Raw genomic sequence first — 16,995 nt, 5'->3', positions numbered from 1 at the left:
TTGTAGTGGAGTTGGCAATGAATACGTAATGAATCGGCGATATATTAAAATTAAAATTTGCCATTTATTACCCCGTCGCACTTACGTACCCACATGCTCAATAAGTTGCTTTATTATGTGGTGCTGCTTCCGTGGAAAGAAAATTCCTCGGCTGCTGAGTGCATGCTCATACGTACCTTGGCTCATATCATAAATATTTTTTGGCAGCAATTAATTTAGAATGTCAAATACCAAATTAATGTTAGCATTAAATAGGAGAGGGGATAGATAAGTAAAAGCAAGTCCGCAAGCAGGATGGATGTGAAGAGGGGAGTAGCAGTTTAACGGCGAATTCAGAGTTTTTCATCTTAAACCCACCACCACCACCACCATATTGAATTATTGAGTAACGATTACAAATTAAATTGCTATCAGCAGTAGAGCCAACAACAAAGTTGGTCGCTAATGCTATATGCCTCTGCACATGTACAGACGCGGCGCTATGTATGCAGCTCACATTCAAGAATTAATGGGAAATACCTTAAAGGAGGATAATGAAGTGTTTATATTCATCAGGCTCATTAAATTAAAATTAAATCGGTGGTCGTCGGTGAGGTCAAAGGTAAAGAGTCAGGCGAATGGGAGCATCATCGGTATAATTACTTTTTATATCACAAGCAGCAGATTCGACCAAGTCAGTCAGAAACGGTCCCATCATCAAATATTACAATTGACTATTGAGTATGGAAATGAGGCATTAAGTTGGACTTATATATACTTGGTCCTATGATTCTGATGGATGAGCACACAGGTTGCGGGTGGAATGGCAAATTCGGAAATGCGACGCTTTCTCCGCCCTATTTACCAACGACGCTTCCAACACTCACATATCTGAGCATCCATCTCCACCGACGCTTCATTTGGTGACAATCAATGGTCCTCGTGAGGCTGAAAGGAAGAAAAACTCTTCTCACCATAATTTATCAACTTCATTAATAAACGGAGACTCGATTCTGTGCATGATTCTGTGTATGATTCTGTGTCCGTAAGCCGTTCGTGGGAATGTATTAGAAATTAGGAACTCAGAATGTAGATATGTGCATACGTATATTTCTACAAATTATAAAATTGTACGGACGGAGAGAGAATTTTCCCTCTTTTTCCGGTACAACTTTTTTTGTGAATGTTCCCCATAAAGCTGGATGTAGTTTAAATGAACTAATTTGAAGAGACATTATCCACTCATTCTTTATCCTGTCAATGAAATTAGAATTTTAAACAGTTTACGTGAATGGAATCAAACGATTTTCCCTTCATTTCGATTCTCAATAATATGTGTCCCCAGTAGAATACCAATGATTATGCACGTTCGGGACGTGAAAGGGAATTGCTTCGTCGTGTATAATGTGTCCCTCCTGCTATTATGCTTTTCAATGGTCAACTCGTCACAACAACAAAGAATCCATAAAGTGAGACGCACATTCTCATATTTCACCTCAACTGTCCAACATCAAAATATGTTCTTACTGTTTGTTCTGACAATCTGCATGCGAAAAAGTTGCAATGTTTAACGCACAAATGGACAACATGGTGCGGGGTTTGAGGTTCTTGTGGTATACTGAAGCACAAGATGACCAAAAAGGAGGAATAAGTAAGGCCACAAACGAACGACCAGAGTTTAATTATCTGAGCAAATTAGAATTAACTCATTGCGTATGCAGCCCTGTGCCCCACCTTCAGCAACCCTCTGCTCCATCCACTGTGTGCTACCACCTGAATTTATGTGCTCTTTTGAATGAATTAGCCTCTACATGCAATGTGCATAAGTTCCCCAGCACCAAACTTTTAGTACGTAAGAAGCTGCAGGATTTTTGATCAACCTTTTCTCAGATCATGAATACGTAATGGCTAATTTCAAGTGTGCTCTTCTTCACAACTATGTGATTCACATTTAGATTTCGATCTGAATTAGAATTAAAAGGTCGTTAAGAGAAAGAATATCGCATTTTCGAGATCCACTTGGGCATGCGGGCGTGGAGGTCAATGTTTCGATATATCAAATCACATCCCACTGTTTAATTGGATTTGAAATAATTAATATGCAGAGTTGAAAAACCTAACTAACTGCCATTCGCCATGTATTTACTGCTCCGGCTGCATACTCGCAGCAGAGTAATCACCTTTATCTCAAGTTGCAGTCAACAGTTGGTATTAACCAATTTTCACTTTTGCCGTGCAGCAGCTACATTACGTAATATTTTCTGGTGGATGGCTTGTGAGAACGAGGATTTTTATTATTTCGTGAATAATGAGATATTTTTGCTAAGCATCCATCAGGGCTGAGTTGAGATGTGGTTGTGACAATACAAATAGTCGGCATTGGGAACAAATGCAAATGCAGTTCCTTCACAATCAACAGTTTCAAAAAATACGTAGGTACCTTAGTTCATCTGTTTAAAGGCTGTAATAAAAACCCATGTGCTCCTGGGCTAAGTGCTCATTGAAGCAATTCATGAAAAATGGACCTTGTGCATAATAAGGGAGCTGGGATTGTTGGATTGAGTAATTGGGACCTGAGACACAATATGTAATTTTTCCATTAGGAAATGATAAGTAACCCTGCTCGGACTTAAACACAGGTTGTGCGATCCAGATCCGATGATGAGATTCCGGACTGACCACTTTACTCTCTTTCTTTTCTCTCTCTCTCCTGTTTCACTGCCATTGTGCAAGCAGAATGGAAAACTCATCCAGTAAAACCTCGCAGTGGTCCCAAAGTAGCCAGCCCTTGATTTATTAACGCAATAAAAATATTTGAAAAGTATGTCGTAACGAATACAAAATGTTTTGAAAGAATATTATTACTTCACAATTTGGTAGGCACACCATAATTTTTAAAACGGCTTCGTCCAGAATGCACCATTATGATCATCATTGAGTTGATCTCATTACGCGAGATGAGATAATGCTAAAGCCCTCTTTTTTAAATGTGTCGTTGCAGTCAAACCGGAAAGTCTGGCTGGTGGCGGAGGGGACGCTGGTGGAGTGAACGGCTTGGGAAATGCCCTCCTCATGTCCCTCGGAGGCCTCGCCGCCCTCCAACAATCCATCCCCAACTTCATGGCCACGATGGGTCACCACAACTCGGCCCCACTCAACCTCACCCATTCCAACGCCAGGGACCTCCTCCTCCCTCCACCTCCACACATGGCGTCGTCCCAGCCACAGAGTCGCAGCTCGCCCCACAGCAACGGGAGCAACAACCCTGCGACCATGTCCCCCAACTCCCTGATTGCCAGCGCCATCGCCAACATAACGGGTGGGAGTGGTCCCCAGCACCTTCATCACCAGCAGCAGGGCTCCATCCCACAACTTATCCTCGCCTCTGGTCAGATTTCGCAAGGAATTCAGGGTAAGATTTCATGCAGTTTTTATGGGTTCCAGAAAATAATAAAAGTGATATTTAATTACAATGTGGATACATAATATATTTGTGTTTACTTTGTTTTGCGTAGGTGCCCAGCTCCTCATTCCCACGTCCCAAGGTGAGAAAACTCATACATTGCATATGTAATTGTGCACCGCTTCGACAGGCTAAAAAACGAGTGTGTATGTGTGACAAGACAAGTTATGAATGAATATAATGGGCCAGAGAGCAAGGTTTGAGTTGGCAATAAATCAGCGAATGACACCCTCTCATCTAGTATTTAGTGGCAGCATTATCATTATATTTTTAAAGGCCTGCATTCCGCTAATGAATTTCATTTGATAACAAGCTCCCGAGAGGAAAGGAGTTTGACTTGAAGTATCATGAAATCTTTATCATGCACATTAAATCATGAATACATATATGTGGCTGATTACTATTCCTTTTCCTACTCGCATAGCTACAAAGCCAAAGTCAATCTTGTCCAAAATGTACAAATTTTGATCACAATTTACATTTGAGATTGCTCCTGTTAATAAATTAAAATCAAGGCATCAACATTCACCATCCAAATCAATAAATTATGTTCTAAGTGTCCTAATTCCCAAATGGTGGAAACCAGTGGAAAGGAGAGCATGGGAGAGTTGGGCTGGGGGAAAGAGATGCAAATTATAAGTTGTGTATGATTTATAGACGCTTTCTCAGATTAGATTAGCTCTCCTCATGATTCCAATAAATCCAGCCAGGCAGCAGAAGATCGAGTGAGTAAACTCGCAGTGTCGTAAAGTAACCAACAATAACTAATCAACCAATGAAATGAGTGAGCACTGGGTGAAAAACAACATGCATAACTTGTGAATAATATTGATTTAGATTAAAACAACAGCAGCACCAGGAGTGAGAAAGTCTCTTTTCACAGCTACATATTTGCTAGTAAATAGTGTTACATATTCAGGACTGGACTACATATGCACGCATACTGGAGCCCCCTCCATGATGGCTGTCTCAATAAATTTTGGCCAATGTCCAACATTATCCGCAATTATCAATTTGAAATAAATTAGAGGGAACACTGTCGTGTAATCACGAGCCCTTCCACAACAACAGCGTGCTCATGTACATATGACCATCTCCGCGTATACAGTGCATGAGCAGGGCGGTGATACGCCTGCATATCTGCGGGAGGGTAGCAGCTAGCATTAGTAATGTCTGTAATTATTATTATTAACAAAAGACATGCGGAAATGTTGGTTCATAATTGCAAACCATATTTTTGGAAGTGAAACATTTAATTGTAATTAATTGATGTGTCACTCACTCCATCGGTGGTGGTGGTGGTGGTGTGGTTGGAGGGGTGGTGGTAGTAGGCGCCTTCAAATTGGCTGTAATTATCAAAGCAATCAATAGAATATCGCCACACTGATAATAAAATAAGCCTAATGCTAAAGTAAAGTTGGCTAATAAATACTCAACTAATTTTCTCGGTGGCATTTCTCAAGTCCGTCGTCGCTCACTTCACCCCTGCCGAGAGAGACCGTATGGCTTCCCCTCCTCTGTCATGTCAATACTCAATAATTATGTCAACAGAATTCCGCTAATTTTGGGTAATTTCCACTCCCCAAAGTTTTCTCTGTAATTAGCAACGAATCATATTTTCTCCTTCTGCTCATAAATTGCGCAACTCTCGGAGATAAGTTGGTTGCCTGTTGGCATATGTCATGTAAGGATAAGTGACCAAGAAGAAGGGGGTCGCCAGGGACGTTACGTCAGTATTTGATAAGTTGATTTGATATTCGACACTACTAGCGTCACATGTAAGTAATTGTCGCCTGCCAGTGGTTACTGGTTGTACAAAATAACATATTATGTAACAGTGTTATTTTGGCGTGGGAGTCTAAATTTAAGTAATGAGCAAGTAGAAATCATCTTTTACGGGGCGAACGTTGAGTTACATGATTTAATCTTTTTAATTGCACGGAACACGTATTTATGAATTTATTGCAAACTTGGTGAAGAAAAGTATGAGATCAAACTTTTGAGATGAGTGAGAGGGGAAGGTTAGCTAACCTAAGGTGGGCTAGGTTTCGTACATGAAGGGCAATAAAATGTCTCCCTGCCTGTAAAACTGGGGAGACAAGGCAAGTGCTTCTAATTAATTCAGTGACTTGCCCAACAAACGCACCATTACGACTAATTTATATTATCTCTCGACTAGGAAATGTAAATTGTACACTTCATACAACACCGGCCATCGGCCAACTAGGGCAATAATTTAAATTGGCTTGATGAATTTGTATTTTGTACTCGAAGAATAAACGAGAATATGGATAGGTTTTAAACTTTGTGAGACAATGATGATACAGCCAGTACGATGCATATGCATAGATTAATTATTATATTTTTTCTTAGGAATTATGTCACAAACCGTGCTGACAATACCAATCAGCCAACCGGGCAGTCCTCCGACGTCTCTCAGTCCCTCAATCCCATCACAACTTCACCACCACGCGACTACCTCAGTTCATTTGCCCCAAAACCATGCAGGCAGCAAGCGACACAATCATCACAACCACCACCAGCAGCACCAATTGTCTGGACTTCCGGTCCTGGGCCCTCACCATCACCGCAGTCTCAACCACCCTCAGTCCCCCCCAATCGCATCCGCCCCCACAGCTGCACAACAACAAAGGAGCAGAGAAAGTGCTAGCCCTGACTTTCCACACGACCGGACCCGAAATCTCATGGGGTTGGGTTCCCATGTCGTGGGTCAAACTTTGGGAGGTCACATGCCCACTGTGAGTGCATTTTTTTTAAAACATTAGAGTAATTACGGCAGGGAACTGAGAGTCTGTCTTCTCCTGTTGCAGATTCCTGAGAAGGGGACGCTGGACCATCACGGCGGAGTTTTGAACGGGATTCGGAACATGCATGGGAAGAGGGAGAGGGTCGATGGTGGGAGCAGTGGGGGGCTAAACCTTGGGGGCAATTGTGGGTCTGGCTCTTTGTGTCCACCTAAATCCAGCCCGTGCAGTATCGGAGACTCCATTCACGACCATGACAGCGACAAATTCTCAGACACGGGTATGTTTCATCCTCCTGAACTTTTAATAATTGCGGACAATGTGTATTTATGTACGTGGACACTTCCGCATCAAGAGGGATTTAATTAGTCCAGGAGTAGATGCATGTCTACTCGACTAGAAATCTACAGTTAGTTAGCTGGAGGGGATTTAATTTCATTTTAATCAAGACTATGCGACTTGATGGGATTGTGGCCGCCGTCTCATTGTGTTTGTTTTTATGTGTCGATGAAATGCAACAAAGGACGTGTAATATTTTCTCCTTGTTCTCTCCCCCTTCTGCTTTCAGAGGATGACCAAATGGTGGACGGGATAAATTTGGACGAGATCAAAGAGTTCGCCAAGGCGTTTAAGCTACGAAGGCTTTCTCTCGGCCTCACCCAAACACAGGTCGGACAAGCCTTGTCCATCACCGAAGGGCCAGCCTACAGTCAGAGCGCAATTTGCAGGTATTTTCTTCACACATGTTGCTCATCATCTGCCCACAACTTACACCCTCCTATTTACATATACATAGCTCCTTCAAAATAGATGTCTGTGGTGTGGTGTGCCCTTAATTGTCAACCCGTTATACTTTCCCTTTGTCCACAAAGTCTCACTGCCTCGTGCATCAAATAAAGCCCAACATCTTACATTTGTCATTAAAAGCAATTCATTATACACATTTTTCTACGACGACGACGACGGATCGTAAGTTTCGCCGTCTTAAGTTTCCCCAAGCGAGTTTTTGACTTTCACCAGTTTCACCTCCGTGAAAACGAGTCGAGTAGTGCCCCCACCCACCCAAAAATAGTATTTCGTTGTTGCTGTTGAATCAGCGATGAACTGTAATTATGACCACACTTAATGACGACGATCACCAAAATACAACTACTGATTTTTCTTTGCTGATCCAATGTGTCATTATATTTTGTACAGTGCCCTGGCAAATTGGCAGCTGGCCCAGTCCCAGTCTTATCCTCCATCCATTCACCAGCAGTCAATGTACGTCTCCATTTTCATCTATTATTTTTATTTCAATCTTTCTCTCTCTCTCACGCACAACAATAATCTCTCTTTTTTCCTGCTGTGTAGACCTGTACGTAGCATATTCATTCGTAGTAGACAAAACTCAAAGTAATGATTCCGTTGAAAGTACAGTAGAGCAAAACTTTAATCTTTTTATAGAATTCCAAACTTAAATTCTACTGAATGCAGGCCAGAGCACTGTTCAAATTATTACTTCACATTTTGACATTTTTTATTTTGCATTTCTTATAAATATCACTTTCTCTCATTTGCGTCACAGTTTTCTTGCAACATTTTGTATATCTAACTTGAGAATGATAAGTGGCCCGCATAATAGAAACATGTGTACAATTCGCAATAGAACTGACGCCCCACTAACCACGAAACTTGTGTGTTTGGCAACAGGTTCGAGAAGCTGGACATCACTCCGAAGAGTGCTCAGAAGATCAAGCCCGTGTTGGAGAGGTGGATGAAGGAGGCGGAGGAGCGCTACAAAAATGGGCACCAAAACCTCAACGAGTTTGTGGGAATGGAGCCCTCCAAGAAACGGAAGCGGAGAACCTCCTTCACCCCACAAGCTCTGGAAATCCTCAACAACCACTTTGAGAGAAATACGCACCCTTCAGGTGGGTTCAGCTCCACAGTCTCACTCTCCCCCGAGAGTGAAAGTATCCTTTTTGCATGTGCCTAAATATTACATAGTAAAGGGGTTGTTTTTCTGATTTGTGCAGGTGCCGAGATCACCACACTCGCCCACCAACTCGGATATGAGAGGGAAGTAATCCGCATCTGGTTTTGCAACAAACGTCAGGCTCTGAAGAACACCGTCCGCATGATGTCAAAGAGCTCTTCACCCATGTAAACTGGAGAAAACACCCACAGAAGCTATTCCTACTTATACGACTACTACTTAAATTAGAGTCCGGCAGAATAAACCAAAACTGCGACCTTACGAGCATTGGGATTTGTACTTGTGCGTCTGCACCACTCAAATGACCAACCTTGCAGATCATGAACAAAATCAAACTTCAAACGGGAATCGAACATGAATCTCTCATCTCACATACTTATTATCAACATCAGCATCATGAGGAGCTCCCATATTCAATTACCTGAATGGCCACTCAGGATAATTATCCAGTTTCCACCAAACACAGCATATGTTGTGCACACATACATACGTCTGATTTAAATGCGTCTGGCCAGGAAATGTTGGAATTTGAACCTCTTCACATCATTCCCCACCACCAGCGTCCATTCCATATCCTTCTTTCATTACTTTCACTCTAGAAAATCCCATGTTGCTGTTGTTCTAATAATGAGTCCATTCTGCTGCTGCTCCTCTTCGAACGTAGAATAAGTATGAACCTCCTGGCTCTCCTGTTTCGAACCCACATCATAAAAAAAACTATTTTGACGAGTGGGAGAAAGAAAAACTGACCATGCAGGGACGGTAATTAGTGCTGATTATGTATGGCATGCATGCTCATCAAACCTCACCAAGGGCAAGTGTGTTGGACTTGTAATGATTTGCTGGTTCAAATGCGAAAGGACTTGAAGAGCGTCTACATTACATGCACACACTCTCGAGTAAAGATTTCTCTCGTGCTTACGGCTACATAATCGTAAGCCAATTTGGGGGAGAAATCAAGTAAGTGTACAAGTTCCTGGCTTTCCCAAATAATATGCAGCTCCATTGTGTCCGATACCTTTATACTACTGCTAAGTATCTCTAATTACTATCTTATTCATAATCTACTTACGTACTTCTAGTGATACACATATGCGCACCTGCTTTACATATTTATGTACGTTTAAGCTAATCACAGCACTCAACCGTATACGCTATTTCTTTTTTTTACTTACATCATAAGGAAATAGGTACAGATCAGTGAATAAAACTGTAAATAGTTTGCGCGAGAGTTTTCAGTCAACAATTTCAAATAATTTATTTACTTTGTATCACAGATATTATTGTTATTATTTAAGCTTTAGATCAAATGTGAGCTTTAAATTTACCGAGCTTTTATAAATCAGAGTGGTACATACATACATAAATAGAAGGATAATATTGTAAAATATGTGTAGTACAGTTGTAGTTCAAATATTTGCAGGTAGAGCAAGGAGCACTGCGGACACGCAGTAGTAACTCGTAGTCATAAATTGATGATATTATCCAAAGAAGTAATCGTAAATTACAATCGTATTGTTAGAACCGTAGAATATGATAAGAAATTAAGATCACAAAGTTGGTAAGAATTACGTAAATGGTTAAAAGGTATTACTTACATATATTCTAGCTATTCAAGAAACTAGATAAGTTACAAATTACTTGCGATTATGAAAATGTCACAAGCTGAAACTGGAGAGTAATGTTAAGTAATAAAATAAAAATAACCTGTGTTTGCCCATACCCAAACCTACATCTTGCTGAATTTAGAAAGTAGTAAGGACGAAAGGTCCGAAAATACTGATTTCATACGTAACAAAGTGAAATGATGCAGATACATAAAGATATGAATTTAGATTACTTTGCAGCATTATTTTTGCGTCACAGCGATTGATCCACCATCGGCTTCTGAGAGTCCAAAATTAACTTCGCGAGTGAAGCTTTTGAACCCCACTTTCGCCTCAAACAATCACGATTTTCTTGAGAACAATTTGAGTACAGATTGTCGTCAAATCTAATAATCAAAGTGGGTTCAGGGGCACGCAAAAAGTGAAGTTGAGAATTTTGAGATCCATCGAGAAATAGGCGAGACAACTGGAGAATACCGTTTGTACTGGGTTGAGAAGCCCTGCTATGACTTGGTTGTGGTCTGGACTGCTTCCGAGCTGCAATAGCCAATGATGAAAAATATATTATTAAATATATTATACCATTAAAAATGGGGGGGGAGAGGGTAAAACATATAAATGCATACTTTACATACCCGTCAAATAGTCTCCAATGAAGAAACTGATAAAGTTGAACGAGTCCGGATCAAAATATCCTGTCGACTTGTGAATTTCCAACTTTACTGGCTTGCTGCTATTGCTGACCCTGCTCCCACTTACTTTGGGATCATACTCTATGAAGGGCATTGGACTAAATATCTGGCTATTTAAAATAGTGTTAATTCTGCAACGGTTGAGAAATTCCTCCTTTATCTCCACAAACACATCAAGAGCCAGAACTAGAGTATTTGAGCTCAGAATCTGATTTGACAACATGTCAAACACTGACAATGTGTAATGACGAGATGATGATTTAAACAACTGTCTTGGATTTACGATAACATGACCTGCTCGAATTGTTGATGGTTTGACGACATCAGAGTCGTTTTTGCTGTTATGCTTCGTATTGTGGAGTGCTATCATTCTTTTATAATTTTGTAACTTAACCAAATCGGAGGGTGACAAAGTCCCATCCGCCATCATAACTATTGCTATCACCACAACGCTATTTGAATTTTTATCCACGGCGTTAAAATAGTTGGTAAGAAATGCGTCAGTCTCATTGTACTGTAAATCTTGGGAAGTGACTGGCACCACAATTGTGACCCTTCTGTTCTCGGTAACAAAGGGCATGGGCACGATTTCAACTTTGCTTATTGGTCGCAAACTTTCAGTCCTGCAATTAAATAGTTAAATCCATCTTTAACTTTTAACGCCTGTATATAAACAAATAAATAACATTGTGTAATACCTGATCAGTGTTCCAGTTGAGTCTAAGAAATCAAGAATATATTCCATACCTCGTGTTTCATCCAATCGTCTGTAGCCTATAAATAATAATATTCCCCATTAAATAAATGTGAATTTTAACTGTTATTAAATTTACCAAGCTTTTGTCCAGCCTGAAAATTTATCTATGTGATTGAGTTGAGAAGCATGAGAATAATTATTACCGTATTGGAAAGAGAATGATTCCGCCCTTTGATGTCGTATTCTACTCAAATGAAGGGCAGAGTTGTTGATTACGAGCGATACGTCCATCTTGTCGACTCCTTTCAAAGACACATCCGTTATGTGATCGTCTTGCGGGTAAAGGTTGGTGGACGTGAAAAATTTCCATTTCAAAACGTCAAATCGACTTTGTGGTCGGTGCGGGTTTGGAATCCCGGGAGGCCAACTATTAGTTGTTTGATAGCCCTCAGGGACTTGTAAATTCATTCTATTCAATATTGCAGACAAATTCGTAATCTTCTCGTCAATTTTCTCATCTCTATTCTGAAATATTTACGCATGGCAAACTTTTACATAAACTCTCTCTTAAATTTGAATGCTCAAAGAGTGGTACAAAAAATGCCGTACGGTACATATTACGGTTCGTTAAGCTACGTATTTGTATATAAGAATTTCTAAACTATTTTATCAATTTTGGCCAAGACCTTTGAAATTATGAGGTGAATCCAGTACATTTCGCTGGAACTGCTCACAGGTCCGATGGATATGGCTGAAGAGAATTTGTCCACATCCGTTGTGGACACGGTCACGAATTTCTGCGCCTAAAAATTGATGGAGCACAAAACATGTTGTACATAATACACAGAGACAACTTGAACAAAATACTATTCAAAACTGTTTAACGGAATCATCAGAATCTTCAGAAAAGTAACACCAAACAAACAAACCTGCAGAGTTTCTGAACATTGCAGAGATCCAAATGTGTACTGGTAACAATTTTTCAGACTGTCTTTCGCCTTAAGCATAGTGCTCACGAAACAACGATCCAACCTCACGGATAGCTTGCGCAAAATGGAGCGGCTGTAAACCAATCCTTTCTCTGCAACCATAAATAAATGATCAATAAAATATTACACGAAAAATAAAATTGTATACATGGGTAAGTAAGATAAAGTGAATTTTATTTTAAAACAGTGAACCTAAACTACAGGCCGTTTCCTCACTGGAATCACCCCAGAAGACATCCTGACTAATGGTAAACTGGTTTACGGCCTTCTGAAGATTTCTCCCATTGACATGAATGAAGTCGAGACCGAGGAAAAAGAAATCATAATGATCCGTGAGTTTCTCCCCCAGGTATTTGATGGCCATAAGTCCAACATGGTTGTAATGCGACACTCCCAATTTAGACGAACCAATGAGGCTAATGAAATCGCCATTTTGCTTAAATGTTAGTGTGACCACTCCACCAAGCCCTAGACTTTTCGCTCTCTGAGACGCTTCTTGACCCACCACAAAGAACAAGAGCTGATTCACAAAGGGGGCTAAAGTTTTGTTGATTGCAACTAGATTTTCTTGCTGTGCGTAATCTGTGACTATAATTCCTGCCACGAGTTTCTTGCGAAGGCCCAATTCCGTGCTATAGAATCGTGGCCTTAACATTTTTGCACTGGGGAAGGATTCGGCTGAAGAAGACTTTTGACGAGACTCTGCACTGAATCCATTTCTTGTCTGGATAACGTGATTGTCAAGTTCCGTTGAAACTGGAGAATCGCAATCCGATTCAAGGAGAGGAATTAAGGCTATTCCGAACGTTATACCCAGACACAGACCTAACAATAAGACTTGTATCGAGTTAGAACTCACATGCACTCCATTTCCTGCTTTGGGCACAATTAAAAATAGGTGTGTTGAGGTTTGGGCATAATATTTACGCTTATCAACAATGAATGACGGAAATAGATTCATAATAATTGCGTAATGTACACATGAAGCAGTATTCTGACAATAATGTATATAATTTTAATGTTTCTCTGAGACTCTGACAGAGCGAGATACTCTGAACCAGAAGCAAACCTTGAACGAAAATTTGGCTGATTTCTTAGAATTCGTTTCCCGTAATTTCTTAAGGGGCCGTACATAAAGCATGTGACCGATGTTCAGAGAATGTGACCCCTACCCCCTTAGTGTGACCTGTGTTATAATTACATGGAACGAATAGGATGCCTTGACCCCTACCTCCCCCTCAAATCGATCACACGGACAGTGCACAGTGCCCAGTCCCTAAGCTCTACCATCTTAAGTCTTAACCCTTCCTTGCTTACACTATAGCTTGCGTATATCAAGTCTCTATAGGATACATTTCTTAAGAATGTGCAGGATGCACAACATTATCCATAAATGCTCATGCATTTGCTGCACCATTATTTCAGTAGCAACTCCAACGTATAGTTTCTTCATCAATCAAATCCATGCAGTGAAATGCAATTATCAACATGTAATAAATATTATAATAACAGCGTGGTAAGTATTAAAATCCACTGTAAACTTTATTTCACGTAGATATTTGGCAGGACTACAGATTCTTTAAACATATGTAAGATTAAAAATCCAAACTTTTCTCAAATTGAAACAAAAACTGCATAATATTACTAAGCCAAACAATGGAATGGAATGACAATTAAATGAAAATCAAAAGAAGTATATCTACACATATGCATTTGTGTGCATATATATGCAGTTGTTCAATACTACTTAAACAACCAGTTTAAAACATTTGTAAAGAATGTACCCTCCTTGGAGTGATTTCGAGAAGAAGCTTTCTTGCCGTTCGACACTGACTGAGGCATCGGTTCACGAGATTTTTTAGATCCATCTCCTAACCATAGAATCAGATTTTCATCAATCGTTGTTAAATGAGGTGTTGACTCTGAAACTTTGAGTTAAATTTAGTTAAGGTTTTGGGACCCATGTACAAAACAAAACTACCTATGATATGCAACATACAATACAAACAACAGCGCAAAATACCTCTAATCATGTCGACAAGACCCAACGCTGAGATTTCGTTGGCCATCGTTCCATTTGATTTTTTATGCTGGTGGGGTTCAACAAAAGCTCTCGGAATCGTCTGTCCAAGGAATATGTATAAATACAAAGTCAATGTTAAACATTACTCTTAGCAAAAAACATGTATATATCTAAATAATATCTCATCACTCACATTAATGTGACTTGGTAATTCATGTCTATGGCGGCTTTGACTCCCACGAATACTGGTAGCAACGTCATTTCTCGCCGGTCTTCCTGAAGAGGATTCAGTATCAAAATTGCTTCTCTGAGTGACAATGCCAGTAAAAGTACTTGGTGTGCGATAACGACTGATGCGAGACTGCGTATCTGAAAATTTCGATGGGGAATTTCTCGAAAATGAATTTGTAAAGATAGGCGAAAATCGACGAGGTCGAGATGGTCCTATATAACTGCGGTTTGATTTTAGTGATACTTGTTCTTGTGGTAACCGAGAAGGTGTCGACATACGATTGATTCCATGTTTTGATGGAAAATTATTTGCTTGAATGGATTGAGGGGGTGTAATTTCATCGTATGGACAAATAAATTCGTCATTGATTGGAGATGGTCGTTGAAATTCATATTCTTTGGCGACAGTTCGGAGTTGTTTGGATTGACAAGTCAGAATATTCATTAAAAGTCTGGAATGATCAAAAATCATTATACAGTATACAACTATGCATTCATTTATACATAGAAGTGTAGATGCATACTTCTATAATGAATTGTTCTCATCTAAATTGATTTATAAGGATTTTCTCACCCCAAGGATTGTTTAACTGGTGCAGGGTGATGGCTGGCACCTTGGATTTTGAGAATCACCTGGCTCCCTTTGCAGTTGTTGAATTGAAGCACATTGTCAAGATTGCGAGAAAATATGCTTGCCAAAAATAGGATGGTCCCAATGCTTTGTGGGTTTTCCATATCCTCAGTTTTATCCAAAAATGAACAACATGGTTCAACCAAGGAGCTCAATTTGCAATCAATCTTCAATTTTTCCATAAAAGAATCATCAGTCGTCGATCCTTTCTTTATCAATGCATCATTTTCATACTGAAAGATCAAGCTCAATACCCATGCCATCAAATCAACAGATTTCCCTGGCCAAAGCAAAATTATAACATTAAAATTCTCACAAGATAAACAATCCAGACATGCATACACATTATTTTTTATATATTTATTTTATATGTATTACACATGACTGGATCCAGACGGTTCATTTCCAATCGTAGTCGAAAGCTTTCAAGTAGACAATCAACCAAGCCAGTACGAGAACTCAAGATTTCAAGTGTTGTCGAATTATCCACAATTAAAGCCTTGAGAAGTTGTATGATTGTGACTACATAAGCTTCAGTTTGAATTTCGAAAGACTGGGCAGAGTTTTCGACAAATTCCATAATCTAGAGATCAGTGCATTATGGCACCATTTATCAACAGTTTTATGAAAATTTAAAAATATAAGGAGGTCAATATTTAGCTACATAATACCTTATCAAGTTTGTAAAGAAGTTTTCCAAACACAAATTTTTGGTTCCTTTCGTTTGTTGGATTATCCACACAATTCCACAGAGCTGAACATATCTGGCTCCAGCACTTTGTCAGTTTCTCATATCTTAACGGGCTCACTTGATCCTCCTTCAGAAAGAAAAAGCACAAACATAAAAATTTAGGTTCCATTTACAATTACAAAGTCACAAATAATTTATACCAAATGAGACTCGAAAATAGCCACTAAACTCTCCACCAAGCTAGCTACAACTCCATTGTCTTTCAACATATTTTGCGATGCAGCACGGTTTTTGTCGTCGCAAAAAACTTGAATAAACTGAGCAGCATCACACAAAGATGAGTATAACCTCGGATCTCCAATCCGGTAGCGATCAAACGTCTTCAACTTTTCATTCAATACAACAAACATATTTTCTGGTGATGTACATCGGCTCATCGCGTCCTCAAATGATTCCGTGGTCTTATCAACAAAGTATATTGGCCTCTCTCTAACAATATTCCCTCCAGTAGTTCCCCAATTGTTGTTCTTTCCACCAATACTGCTAGTGGAGGCTTCTGGCTGCTCAACATTTCGATTTTGACGGTCGTCATCTTGATTATCCAATAACTGAACAACCGATGCTGTTCTTCCACGTGAATGCATTCCAGTGCTGCTACAACCACGATTCATTTTCCTACAAATTAGAGAAAAAAACGATGAAATAAGTGAAATTATCAGTTAAAAGTTGGTGGTGTACAATTATCGGTCCACCTTTCAGAGAAAATAAGGTAGAGTAAAGCTGACGACGTTAAATTACTATTTCAAACACAATATTTTATCATTGGACTCAAAAAAATGACAAATTAACGCCAAAAAACGGAGACTATTTGTTTCCAACGCTATTGCTGACTAAAAACCCTGCGAGTTGTGCTTGACTCCTGAGAGGTCAAAAACCTCGAAAAAATCTCAACTTGACCCACATTTTCCTCTCCTCCAGCCCCATTCCAAGCAGTAAGACAGCAATCAGAGATAATAATATAAATAAAATACGCACTTATCAAAACCCGGAAGAAGAAGAGGCGAGAAGAATAAACGAACCGGATGGAAACTGGAAAGTGTGAAACATGAGACGACTGAAATAAGCGATGAAGCGAGTTTCGAGACGATGAGAACAAAGTGACGTGCGCCATCTGGTATTCCAACAGGTTCACAGTTATCTCTCTGCATATGAAATGATCCAAGCGGCTGGACGACACGCAGCAGTTGAA

General features: G+C 39.8%; 3 protein-coding genes across 8 annotated transcripts in view; 1 reads left to right on the top strand and 2 right to left on the bottom strand.

Annotated features, from left to right (window-relative positions):
• The window catches only part of LOC110852643 (POU domain, class 6, transcription factor 2), a 45,242-nt gene extending 35,329 nt beyond the window's left edge, over positions 1-9,913 (top strand). Inside the window, exons 4-11 of one of the 3 annotated variants that reach the window (XM_035854038.1) lie at positions 2,981-3,391; positions 3,495-3,524; positions 5,816-6,201; positions 6,274-6,487; positions 6,776-6,935; positions 7,405-7,470; positions 7,900-8,120; positions 8,226-9,913. In XM_035854038.1, the coding sequence (XP_035709931.1) occupies positions 2,981-3,391; positions 3,495-3,524; positions 5,816-6,201; positions 6,274-6,487; positions 6,776-6,935; positions 7,405-7,470; positions 7,900-8,120; positions 8,226-8,356 (1,619 nt within the window). In that variant the 3' untranslated portion in view covers positions 8,357-9,913. Of the gene's footprint in view, positions 1-2,980; positions 3,392-3,494; positions 3,525-5,815; positions 6,202-6,273; positions 6,488-6,775; positions 6,936-7,003; positions 7,359-7,404; positions 7,471-7,899; positions 8,121-8,225 lie in introns of those variants that run through there. The other 2 variants (XM_022100750.2, XM_035854039.1) reach the window with 2 other exon arrangements.
• LOC110852641 (chondroitin sulfate synthase 2) lies at positions 9,304-13,460 on the bottom strand. The gene is made up of 7 exons (XM_022100748.2): positions 12,363-13,460; positions 12,111-12,262; positions 11,868-11,984; positions 11,385-11,706; positions 11,183-11,258; positions 10,428-11,107; positions 9,304-10,329 (listed from the first exon to the last, which is right to left on the bottom strand). Exons 1-7 carry the CDS (start codon positions 13,129-13,131, stop codon positions 10,046-10,048), a joined length of 2,400 nt encoding a protein of 799 aa, XP_021956440.2. The 5' UTR covers positions 13,132-13,460; the 3' UTR covers positions 9,304-10,045.
• Positions 13,461-13,687: 227 nt separating this feature from the next.
• On the bottom strand, positions 13,688-16,963 carry LOC118436292. Of its 4 annotated transcripts, none has more exons than XM_035854040.1 (8): positions 16,782-16,963; positions 15,947-16,421; positions 15,727-15,873; positions 15,434-15,638; positions 14,999-15,335; positions 14,387-14,876; positions 14,194-14,293; positions 13,688-14,098 (listed from the first exon to the last, which is right to left on the bottom strand). In XM_035854040.1, exons 1-8 carry the CDS (start codon positions 16,952-16,954, stop codon positions 13,914-13,916), a joined length of 2,112 nt encoding a protein of 703 aa, XP_035709933.1. In that variant the 5' UTR covers positions 16,955-16,963; the 3' UTR covers positions 13,688-13,913. The 4 variants fall into 4 exon arrangements, with proteins under 4 accessions (XP_035709933.1, XP_035709934.1, XP_035709935.1 ...); XM_035854041.1 differs by having other exon boundaries at positions 13,688-14,041; XM_035854042.1 differs by having other exon boundaries at positions 16,708-16,816.
• Positions 16,964-16,995: the final 32 nt, after the last annotated feature.

Source organism: Folsomia candida, unplaced genomic scaffold (genome assembly GCF_002217175.1).
Source record: "Folsomia candida strain VU population unplaced genomic scaffold, ASM221717v1 Fcan01_Sc007, whole genome shotgun sequence".
Taxonomy (NCBI): Eukaryota; Metazoa; Arthropoda; class Collembola; order Entomobryomorpha; family Isotomidae; genus Folsomia; species Folsomia candida.
The sequence above is the reverse complement of the archived record's forward strand: the minus strand, read 5'-3'. Positions and strand labels throughout refer to the sequence as shown.